General features: G+C 35.5%; 2 protein-coding genes across 4 annotated transcripts in view; both read left to right on the top strand.

Annotated features, from left to right (window-relative positions):
* The window catches only part of LOC142356726 (S-formylglutathione hydrolase-like), a 341,513-nt gene that overhangs the window by 299,483 nt on the left and 29,685 nt on the right, over nucleotides 1-12,345 (top strand). The window lies entirely within an intron of this gene.
* LOC142356703 (putative GTP-binding protein 6) lies at nucleotides 4,120-12,248 on the top strand. Of its 2 annotated transcripts, XM_075408521.1 has the most exons (7): nucleotides 4,120-4,281; nucleotides 4,482-4,754; nucleotides 5,134-5,350; nucleotides 5,598-5,893; nucleotides 10,467-10,647; nucleotides 10,855-11,206; nucleotides 11,730-12,248. In XM_075408521.1, the coding sequence occupies exons 1-7, from the start codon at nucleotides 4,246-4,248 to the stop codon at nucleotides 12,130-12,132; spliced, it is 1,758 nt and encodes a 585-aa protein (XP_075264636.1). In that variant the 5' UTR covers nucleotides 4,120-4,245; the 3' UTR covers nucleotides 12,133-12,248. The 2 variants fall into 2 exon arrangements, with proteins under 2 accessions (XP_075264636.1, XP_075264639.1); XM_075408524.1 differs by lacking the exon at nucleotides 4,482-4,754.

Raw genomic sequence — 12,345 nt, forward strand, 5'->3', positions numbered from 1 at the left:
TTATATGAAAACTCTAATCAACTTTAAGTTATTTCAAAATGATGAATTATTTTTGCGGTTACTTTATTCAAAACGAACTGCTTTTTCAGCAAAATTTAATTTCAACATGTATAGCCAACTACTTCAAACGTTGAAAAGCAGATGATTTCCCTCAGAAGGCCCACAAAAACAGAAACGGCAACATTAGAAATTCACTTAATATTTTAAGTTGGTGACTCCAGAGAGGTATGCTCGCATAAGTGGCAGCAAAACCCGTTGGAGTAAAACGATAAACTGGAGAAGAACATCTCTGCTAGTTTCAAAAGAGAAAAAAAATGACTATTCACTCCGAGCTCTGAAGTACTGTTACTGTTTTCACGTCTATTACTTACTGCAACAAAGTGAATGTTTGTTTTCTGCCTTCATCAAAAGCTTTGTATAGATCTTCCTTTTAGAATTATGTAAGATGTTAAAGAGTAAAAAATTCGATTCAAGTAAAAGTGCGATCAAAATTTAAGTTCTGAGAAAATTTTTAGGACAGGCTGCAATAACTTGTTATTGTTGAACAGCTTAGTATGTCAAAACAGCAACTATGTCAGCAGAAGATTGTTTCTTAAGTGCTTGTCATTCAAGTACTATGAAGATTAACTGATTGTGTAAATTAGACCCATGTGTTGTTGTGATGTTTCTCAAGTCACGTCGGCCGCTGAGACATGGCGGTGGCCTTCTAAGTAGATATAAATAATTACTCGATGGCTCTCGAATTCGTTTGCAAGTACATTATTGTTTAATTTTTAAAAAACGGTTTCAATATGCTGTATTTAGTAGTTAGCATAAAAGCTAACAGAAAGTATCTAAAATAGAATTAAAACTTGGAAAAATCTGGCAGATTTTTGGATATGTCAAAAGATTGCCAGATTATTACTTATGTCAGTATGAGATCAAAATGTAGAAATGGATTTGGTGGCATCTGATTCATGAAACCGATTCGTTATCCAACTTAACGATTAAGATTGAGAACCCAAGTTTACGTTGCAGAAGAATGTAAAATAAAAATGCCATTACACAAGTTTTATATCAAAAACTGTGAAAGAAAATTCTACCGTGAAATTAATTGCAGCGAAGTTGGGGAAATTATTGTCATCTCTCAAAAAATGTTAGCTAGTTGATGACAAAACTGCACGGAAATAGTCCCTCGTGAATACATGTTTTTGTGAAAAGCAAATTCATATGGATTTCAATTTCTTGTAAATCGAACACCTAAAAGACCGTCTGTCATAGTCTGTTTTCCGTTATGTTTCTTTATTTCATAATTTCTAGTGGTTATGAAAAATTGAAGAAATGAATCGTGGTCAAAAGTTGCCAGCTGCATTGGAGGCTCAGAACTTTCGCGAATTTCTGCAACTGTACAACTCTCTGACTGAATTCTGTTTCAATAGTTGCGTACACACCGCGAGTAGTGCTAGATTGTCAGCTGATGAGAACAAGTGCTTAGACAGATGTGCAGCTAAACTGACGTTAGTTGACAATTTGTTAGCCATCGCTATGAAGTATAATTATAGTTATTAATAAGGAGGCGTGGTAATGTCTGTTCTCACTTTTATCGGCATTCTCCTGGGCCAAAAAGGAGACGCCACCTTTTAATCTTAAGGCAGCAATTTTTTGCTGATTTTACTAGTTAATTGCTCTCAAACGAAGTTTGTAGCAATTATATTAGTCCTGTGGTCTTTGCATGCGATTTTTCGCTTGACCGTTTTTTCGTCTGGCCCATTTGACTTTTCGTCCTCAAAAACGGGATAAACATGCAGCGCGCAGCAGGCAATAAGTTCTCTTAGAGCCTTTCAACTCAATAGTATCTAAGTATGCGATTCACAGAAACTGTTTTGGAGACTTATAATTATGGTGTGAATGGCGGTTCTTAGAGGTTGACCCCCACAACACCCCCTCCCCCAATATTTGACCATATTTTTATCATAAATGACTTAACTAGCACTTCTAAGGAAAGCATTGATAATTAATCTCAAACAAAGTTTGTAGCAATTATATTAGCCCTGTTGGTCTTTTGCGAATTTTCGCTTTACCGATTTTTCGTCTGACCCATTTGACTTTTCATTCTCACAAATGGTATAAACCGGTAGTGCCCATTAGGCATTATGTTCTCTTAGAACCTTTCAGCTCACTAGTCTCGAAGTATCAGATTCACAGAAACTGTTTTGGAGACTTATACTTACTGTGTGAAGGGTGGTTCTTAGAGGTTGACCCCTCCCCCACACACAGCCCCCCTCACTTCACCCTCCCCCCCCCCCCCCCAATCGCCACCCATGCACATCGTTCAGCCCGTAAGGGCCCCGTGCAGCCAAAGACCCCCTCTCACCGTTGCCCGCCGTCAATATTAAGCTCGGTGAAGTTTTAAAAAAGTAAATCCCACTTCATGAGATCTGACAAGTAGCTGTTTACGAATTTGACGGGCTGCTTTTTTGCGATGACAGTAGTTAGTGGCCTGTTTTCCAAAAAATTGACAACAGCTTTCAAATAATTTGCAACCTGATTATTGAATTAAGAATATTGATCATTTAAGAATAAACGAAATAAGTAAGGATGTTTAGAAGAACGGGAAACTGCCTATTTGTAATAAAATTTTAGTCTCAAATTTTCCCAAAATAATTTTTGCAATATTGTAGCCTGGTATCTTATGTTCCTCCTAACCTCTGTTTCTGTAGTAAATTTAGGCATCGCTCTTTTGGAAGCTGGTTTTTTGTCAAATTAAGATTGAAAGAACAATTTTATAAAGATCTTAGTTTTTGGCTTACTTAATGCCAAATAGTAGTGGTTGTAAACGTGTCTCTGTGGAACAAACACTGTGATTAGTATGATTTTGAAATAAAAGAATTTTCAACTTTTTACATTTTTGTTTAGTTTGGATCATCATTTTCATACTCGGTAGAGCGTGCTATAAAATTAACAATATCAGTGATCAACGCTTCAATTTCATATAAACACTGCGATTAAGTGATTTGATTTTACGGAGGAAAACAGAAAGTTTTGTAACTTTTACATTAACATTGTCATGATATCAATGTTATGGGCCTAGCTGGAAGATTTCCAGAATATAGTTGCGATACCTTCATAGACCACTAAACAAAAACATTACATGCAAAAATGTCTAAATTTGATTTAGATTGATGGACTGTAAAGCTGCGCTCAAGTAACTTTGATTTAGACTAAGACATCTTCAATTGAACTAAACTCTCCAATTATTGTACGTAAATTTCAATTTGAGTGAATAGAAAATATTTTTGAGAGTCATTTGAGACCAGCTTGACGTCATATGGTCGTAGGAAAAATTCTGGAGATGAAAAAAGCCATGTATGATAAGGATGAAAACTGCCGATGGAAATCTCTCTAATAAATAGAAAAGTTGTTCACATCTTACTGTGGGGTATCAATTGTTGTGAACCTTTAACTATCGATATGATTTTTAAAGTTTTCAGAACGGTAAATAGAAAGAACATAGAGGGAGAGAGGTAACAAGAACACGGAAATGTTATTTTTTTCTCAAGAAAAAATTTTAAGTTTCGCGACATTCCAGCTACATTTTCCAAAAGCCCTATGTACTGTTTAATTTTGCGACCGATTAAATTTGCGACCGATCAAACGACAACAAAGACAAGAGCAAACTAAACCTCATAAAATCCCAAAAATGTTTCATTTATTTTTTGGTATGAACAGCCTCACGAATATTCCGGTTATTTCCTCCTAATAACAATAACCATAGAACACTTCCTAATAAGCACAAAAATGCACAAAAACAGAAATAGTAAGAACTGTTAAAAACAGACAAAGCAGGCGAAAATCTGACTTCATTTAATGATTTTTCTTTGACATGAACATATTACCGAATACCAATCCAACCTAATGTTAACCGAAACCGCCACAAACATTCAATGCCGTGAAAACAAGTCCCTTTAAACAGTGAAAAAGTGTCTAAAACGGCAAACTAACAAAAATTGCTCAAAGTTGCATCTTAAAGTCTAATATATCCTCAGAATATGGAGGTCATTGAGAAATATTGCCCACAATAATTGTATTTTTAAAATGATTTTTTTGCCATTGTATTTTAGAATAATGTGTTTAGGAATGTGAATCACCGGCTGATGGCTGAATTTTCCCAACAAATGCAAACTTACACAGAGAAGAAATTACAAGAGTTGCAAGAGAAACAGGAAGCACTACAGTTATCCCAGCCCAAATAAATAAACTGCTACAATGCGCAAGCCTAACTATACTTTTCTATTTAAACAGGTAAAACAAAAATAATTTTTGAATTGTATTTTTGATTAAATTCATAGACATTAACATATAGACATTAACAACCCTCATAGACATTAACAATAGTAAGCCGATTTGCAAAAAGCCTGATTCTGATCTATCTCTGTCGAATCTTTCTCTGTCCAATTCAGAATAGATTCAAAGTTGTTTTCGTTCAGTTAACTTTATTTAAGATTAGATGCCTTCCATACTCTTGCCAATTTTTGGGACTTCGTGCACTCATTAGCAGACGCTATGCGAAAAATTTGAATAATCCAACGAAAAATTACCTAATACTTAAGCAACTTTCATCCTCAGATGTGAACGATAAGAGGGACCTGTTTGATCCGGACGTATTGGAACTTGTGGGAACGTCTTGGGATCCAAAACTGAGCCAGAAAGTGCTTCTAATTCATTTGGTTGAACCTGTACCGAAGGATGTGACGGAAAAAAAGCTCCGAGATTTAGTAAGGATATTCGAAACCCCAGTGTTTGTTGTGTAGGAAAGGCAACATTGCAACTTTTTACATGTTGTACTTATTATTGTGGAAGTAATGGATGGTATCATAAAGTTTGAAGTCAGTTCAATTATCATTGATTTTTTTTACTTGATTGTCTTGACACCTAATTTCATTAAGTAGACCGTTGTAAAATTAGACAAAACTTTCGCAAAAGAAACAAATTTTGCTACTTGAAAGAATGTTTGATGTGTAGTAATATCTGTAGATTGGAGGGGTTGAAGTAATTTTGCTGGACGATTGAGTGGAAGATTTCAAAAAGATCTTGGCAGAAAATTGCGGTGAAACATTCAAATAAAATTTCTATTAATTTATTGTTTTAAAACAGGAGAATGACAACGCTTTGCGTCTTTCCGAAGCTCAAGCTTTGGTCCGCTCAGTTCCAAATTGGCGATTGGATCCTGACCACAGTTTGACTGTCTACTCGTACTCGTATCGTTTCCACCCCAAGACTCTCTTCAGACCTCAGAAGCTAGCGCACATTACACAATTCATCAGTGAGAACAGTGTTGATATCGTGTTCATTAATGTTCCTCAACTTACAAGTAATTGTCTTATATTTCGTCATACTGTTTGAGTTAAAATTTTGACCAACATTTAAAAGCAGCGGTGCATAGAATCCTTCCAAATTTTCATGAAACATGTGTTTTAAAAGTGTAGTTGAAGGTTGATCAGCCAGTTTGTCTTTCGTGCGATTAGAGGTTTTAGAGTTAATTGCTGTGCTTAGCTTCTTCTCAAATATGAACGTTTCAAATTTTCCTTATTACTGTGTTGTTTTGAAATTTTATATAGGTGTTCAATTCGCGAATCTGTCCAAACTTTGGCGGCGATTTGTGATCGACCGATACATTCTGGTGCTAAGCATTTTTCGACTACATGCTACCTCAAAAGAAGCCAAGCTTCAAGTGGCCAGATTGCTTGTGTCTCTGATCAAGCATCGGGTTGAAAATAACTGTCTGCCTTGGTACCTGACAGAGAAGGTATTGGCATCCAAAGGCAACACAATTCCGGGCAGCGTTAAAAGAGCCAAGGGAGCCGTGACATCAAAGGAGATGAGACGACTGACTGTTCAGTCTCTTGAAGCTAAGGTGTGCGCCTAACCTATTGAGGGAATGGGGATTGTCTGATTTAATAGCTCTAAATTTAATGACTTTTTCTAGAACTCAATAAGCTAGCATTTTAATGCTGTGTAATTGTTCAGACTCATTTGCTTTTTAAAACTAACCATACTGTTACCTCGAAAAAGTTCCGTTTGTAACTTAGATTTTTTTAAATAGCCGCACAGTGATAGCTGGAGCTATTATTGGCCTTCTCCTTGTTTTCTTACAATTCAAAGAATTTGAATTGTATTGGGGCTGTCTTTTTACGATTCAAAGAATTTGAATTGTACTGGTGCGCTGTCTTTTTAAGATTGGTTCACGCTTTTTTCGGCTTTTTGACGCCAGTTAGAAGTCAGATTAGAGCGGTGAGTTTGGTCACACTGAAATAGTAAAAGAAGCGAAATATCGAGTAGGTTTGAGGCGAGACTTTTTTCAAGATACCTTTAAATTGGAGTGAGAAATTGATGTTTGATTAGTTTGGCGGTTTTTGAGATGAATTTTTTTTCCAGGTGCGTCAGTTTGACTTCTGTTTTCAGAGTTTCCTCTCCTTCAGTGCCTTTATGATGACGGTACATATGTGTTCTAATTGTTCCTATTTACCTTTGCTTGATTTCATTAAGGGGCAGCTAAAAACTTTTTATGACTTTGCCACTATTTGTTGTCTAAAATATTAGCGAATTTTTGAGTTTGCCCCCTTTTAAATCTATCTGGTGTCTTATCACTTAGTGTCATCAATGACAAGTCTGATTGGCTGCTATTGAGGCATAAAAGAGCCTAATTAATGGCTCGAGTTAATAGCTAGTGGTTTGCATGATTTTGACAACTTTTTCTCAGAAATTTTGTTGATTTTTTGAGTTCTGCAAGTTTTTATTGTATTTTTTGGTGTCTTATCATTTAATCTTATTGGGGATAGCTCTCTGATGCTGCTAATAGGGGTTAAGTATATCGATTTAACCGTTTTTGTTCAAAGCTGATGCTTTCTATTCATAGAAGCTGAGTTTTTCTTTTCAAGTTTGTCGTCTTAACTGTTTGTGTCATTATTGACAGGTATCATCGGTTGCTAAAAGAATTTCAATTAAAGCGAGTCATTTCAGTTCATAGGTTTTGTTTTTTGTGACTAACACGCTTGTTCGTTTTTTAATAAAAAATCAGTGATTTTTTGCTAGTGTTTGTTGTACTTTTTGCTGTCTTATCACAATCTCTTTGATAACAGATCTCAACGATGGTCATTGAGGACTCAATTAATCGATGTATTTGTATGCTTCAGTAGCTGTTGGGTTCTGTGACTTTTATACTAAGTGTTTTAAAAAATTTTTGGCATTTATTTGCGTTTTTTTTGTTATTTTTGCCTTACATTTAATATTGTTAGTGAGAGGACACAATTAATGACATATTGCTAATAAGAAATAGAGTAATATAATTGGCAGTTTAAGTTCTTAGTAGTTGTTTTTGATGTTGAACCTGTCTTTTCCAAAAATAAAAGTTGAATTTTTATTCTTGCTTGTTTTTGCAGTTCTTGTGTTGTTTTATTGCTTAGTCTCATTACTGACAGCTCTCATTACTAGCAGCTCACGATCGGGTAAGCTTGCGATTACAATGAGTTGATTGTGCCTGCGATGGTTGAATACCAAGTAATTGTTGTAATAAGCCTTAAATTTGAACTAATTTTTGACGGAGCGATTTTCGTTCTCTGGTCTGTGGCTACTACTTGCTATAATAACGTCCCAAAAACTATGCAAGTTGTAACTTTTTGATAGCCGCATAGCGATAGCTGGAGCTATTATTGTCCTTCTCTTGGTTTTTTATTTCGTCGCGGTTTTTGTTACGACCATATGACGTCACAACCACTTCAAATCTGCTTTTTGTTCATTCGTTCATGCAATTTCAACAAGTGCTTGCGTGACGTCATTTTTCGCTCTTAGTGGAGCGAGTTTTTTTGTTCATCTGCTTGATTAAATTTTTGGTCACACCTGACTTACCTCACTCTGAAAATGACTTCCTCTCTCTGAAATTGACTTGTCTTCACTTTAATTCAAAGAGATAGGGCCAAGTGAGTGTGTGTGACTCTAATTGAAGTGTATTTGAGGGCAGTTGATAGAAGCAGCAATGAGCTAAATACTCTTAATCAAAATATAACATCTCAGATTTAGTTAAAAGAAGTTTTATTGGTCTGTTTTTTTATTGGTCTGTTTCTTTTACTATCTTTTTGAGACTGCAGATCTACCAAGCTATTGCGTCTACTTTCTGGCAATCTGCCAGCTATGTTCTTAAATAGTGCTTTTCAACAGTAATTTTGTGTAAATGCATGCAGTTATTAATAGCTCCTCTCGTGATAGATGAATGCAGCTATTGTTGGCCTCATCATGATTCCTTTTCGGCTGAGAGAGAAGTTATGGAGATCTTCGGTTTTTAAATCATGTGGAAATATATAAAAGACGTGAAAATGGGCGTTTGTATTAATCTGCTAAAAATTTGAAAAGCAAAGGAGAGGGTTTTGGTTCATGCATTAATTTCATAGAGTGCACAAGTGAACTATGTGTAGATCATTGTTTGCAAAGTGAGCAAAAGTTTTTCATGAGACATGTTCTAAGAAGTCAGCAAGATTAAATTTTTGGGGCATTTTTTTCCGTTTCAGAAGCCTTTGAGCAGTTTTTATACTTATGGGGGGTTATGGGTTGAAATTCGTTTTGTCAAGCATTTCGCGGCGTTCTGATTTGATTGGTATCAATTTGAGGTTGTTATTGATGAACAAAACAAATTAAATAAAGTTTAGTTTATAAGTTTACATAGTTTTCTATTTGTTCCGATTTTATGAACAGTTTTGTCGGCACAATTGAATCTTTCCATTGGTGTCTTGAGATCGCAGGTCTATGAAGCTATCCTTCTAACTGGTGTTCTGACCCCTCTTGAGGGGGGAGAAACTATATACTCAAATGGGTTTTTTTTTGTTCAGTCAACCTTGACCGATCGATATATTCATCGTAGAGAGTTGTGAGTGGTATCATTAAAAAGCCCGTCCATCGTAGATTATCAAAATAAAAAGTTTTCTGTCAACTTCGTTTTCTAGTGCGGGTTATCGAGGTTTAAGTTTTTGTGAATATTGAGACTGATTTGCGTTCTTTTTATTCACTTTTTCCGTAAGTTTTGCCTAAAATTTAGTTAATTTTGCTAAAATATGTTAAAATTAGCAAGTGTTGTTGTTTTGATTTTCAAAGACAAAAAGGTATTGTTGGCTATTTTGTTTTTTTTTGGCTAAACGTTTGTAAAATATTATTTCAAAATTCTTCCTTTTTCATCAAAAATTGCACGAAATAAGCTTCTTTGGTCCACCTTGATTAAATTTGCCGGAAGTACACACTCAAAAACCGCTAACAAAATCTTTGTAAACTCCAAAGGTGGCTAGTCCTACTTCCATTTCCATTGAGAGTGCTCTGGTATTAAAGTTTTGCCGTTTTTTGCTAACTTTTTAGCTTCGCAATTTTGTTCTTTTTTGTGTGTATTTGTTACCTAGTCTCGTTAAATACAGATCACATATAATTTTATTGGCTTATTGACACGATTGTAGGCTCAAGTGTACAAAATCTTTATTTATTGAAGAATTCGTTATGACTTTACTGACTTGGACCCGGTTTTTTTTTAAAAAAAAATAGTAAATTAATTTTTGATTTTTGTCTTTGACGTTCTTTTTGTAAACGGAAGATATGTTCTGAATGGTTACAGGTCTCTGGGGCTTCCTATGGACGATTAAACGAACCTATTGAATTATTTCATTTTGTAAATAATTCGAAGAAGGCGCAACCGAACATGCTCTGAGGGGAGGAATATAGCTTTATGGCTTCAACAGCGTTCTCACAAATTTCAGTTGAATTTTTGTTGTCTCTATTTGTTGTTCTCTTTGTAACCGCAAAAGAAAATAATAAAGACTGGTCTTAATACCATCCTATATAGGCATCGGTGATAATAAAACGTTTGTATAACTTGATATATAATGGTTTTCTTTACTTTGAAATTAATTGTTTTCAATAATATAAGCGATTTTTTTAGCTTTGCTTTTTTGTTCTAATTGTAAACAAGCCTTATTATGCACTGGTGCCATATCTCTTCCACTAAAGGACAAGTTAGTTTGTTCAGTTTCCGTTTTATCTGACGCTATCTTGAGTTTGTTGTGAAGTTTTTTTTTAAAAAAAAACTGGACATAAAGTTCTGGATGTAATTAATGTTTGTTGTTGTTGTTTGATTTTGTTGTTCGTCTTGCCTTGCTTTCTTAATGATGGCAGATCTCATCAATCTAATGCGGGTTTTTACTCCCTGAAGTATTTGCGTTGAAGCGATTTTTTTGTTCATACACTTCACTTTTTTGAAAAGTACTTGAATTTTTGGGGGTTTTCAAATCTGTTCCTCATTTGGTAGACAATTATGCCAAAAATGTGGATGAGCGGGGTCGGAACTTTATGTGTGAGTGCACATTACCTTACCGAGCCTCCTTGTTGGGAATATATCATCGGCTGCGTTCTTAATTCTGTTCTGATTCCGTATAGTTGTAAAGAATTTCTATTTACAGGTAAAATCTGGTCTTGAGGTTGCCAATACGAATCGATCGCGAATGAGAAAGAGGAAAATAGAGGCACATTTGCCTCTGATATCTGTAATTGGCTACACAAACTGTGGGAAAACTACATTGATCAAAGCTCTTACCAAAACAGACAAATTGACACCTGAGAACAAACTATTCGCCACCACAGGTTAATTTTTCATTTAATAGGCCTTTGCAATTTGCAAATTGTTGATAAATTTTATTGTTTCAAGTTTGAGTTTCCGTTGCAGCTTATCTGAGAGCTGGTACATTTGAAAATAAGTAAGCTGATGCTTTGTAACGCTGAAAGTTTTAAAAAAACTTGGCAAAGTCTCTTTGATAGCAAGTTCTAAAATCGAAGCATGATTAATTTCAGAAGCGTCCTCTCATTTCGGATTTCTGGAACATGATGTCCCTTGTATCTTCAATGACACAGTAGGATTCATATCAGATATGCCACATTCCCTCATTGATGCCTTTACAGCCTCCTTTGAGGAAATCTCAACAGCGCAGATAGTTGTGCACGTGACTGATATCAGCCACAGAGATTGGAGACGTCAAATGGACGTCGTGAATAAAACTGTTGATGACATGACTAAAACCAACAACGCTTTAGAAGTAGCTGACAAGTCATGGATTCAAATGTCCAAGAATGGCGATTCGGCAGTTATTATGGATAGAAGAGCTGTTGTTCACGTTTTCAACAAATCTGACAAGCTGAAAGAATCGTAAGTACATTTCGTATGTGATCTTACGATGTCAACATTCTTGATATCATAATTCGATAGCTTCAAGTTGTCCTTGGATTGAACAAAAAATTAGTATAAACCCAGGGAGGAAAGTTAGCGGATCCAAATGCATCACTGGCTCTGCTCGTGGCATAAACTCTACAATTTCCTACGAATAAAAAAATTTTCTGCCTGTGAAGAAGTCAAACTTCTCAGCAGAAATTAACGGAATATTCAACTTTTGATTTCCCACCTCTTCCATGACTGTCAGGCTCATCTCTGGAACTGTTTAATAAGTCTAGATCAATTAGGCAACAGATAACGGTTTGAATACAGTGAATGCTTAGGAACAGATCAATTGTAATGTTAGTGCTAAATATTTCACTAAGGCTCAATCATTGCTTCGGTACTGATGACATTTACATGAGCACTACAGTAGCTGGTAATGAATTATTATGTGAGAGAGATCGGTGGCTATCAAGTATTTGTACTACAAATTGAAGAAAAGTTCGTGGTTATTTAGGGACCCGCGAAATCAAATAGCAGAAATATCTGCCCTAGCCTCGAAAAGTCTTTTAATCTCTGCTACTACAATGGAGGGCGTCGGCCAATTGAAGCTCCTCTTGTTCGAGAGACTCCTGGAGTGCGGATTTTTAAGAGAAGAAACAATAACCTTGGACGGATATGACACTGGCGAATACGAGTTCCTAACAAATCACGCTTCTGTTGTCGAGGAAATTGTTTTCAATGTTTCAAATTCTCATCCATATGTCAAGGAAAAATTATTTAATGGTGCTATAGATGCTGTTCAGTTGAAAGTTCTCATCAATTATGTTGTTCTGAAGAAATTTGCTTCGTCTTTCCCCAATAATGAAATCAGTAAAGTTGTATTTGAAGAGATTAAACACGAGAATGCTGAAATTTAATGAACTGTGTTTTCGTTTAAAATGTATGAAGTTAAGTCCTCTGGCGTCCCCTGATTGCTGTTGTCGATCTGCATTGTTTTTTTGATACCCTTTGTTAATTTAAACTTGCAAGATTATTTTTTCAATGAAACCAATCATTCCTGCCTTGGGATGTTTAAGAAGGTATACAACTGAGTTTCCGGCAAATGAACTTGGCAAGCAATATGATGCTAT

This window comes from Convolutriloba macropyga, chromosome 2 (assembly GCF_964194025.1).
Source record: "Convolutriloba macropyga chromosome 2, txConMacr16.3, whole genome shotgun sequence".
NCBI classification, from domain to species: Eukaryota; Metazoa; Xenacoelomorpha; order Acoela; family Convolutidae; genus Convolutriloba; species Convolutriloba macropyga.

Excerpts from the sequence above, each read along its gene's own strand:
- LOC142356703 (XM_075408521.1), top strand. The coding sequence starts at position 4,246 with ATGCGCAAGCCTAACTATACTTTTCTATTTAAACAG. Across the intron at positions 4,282-4,481 it reads ATACTTTTCTATTTAAACAG|ATTAGATGCCTTCCATACTC; the intron begins GTAAAACAAAAA and ends ACTTTATTTAAG. Across the intron at positions 5,351-5,597 it reads TAATGTTCCTCAACTTACAA|GTGTTCAATTCGCGAATCTG; the intron begins GTAATTGTCTTA and ends AATTTTATATAG.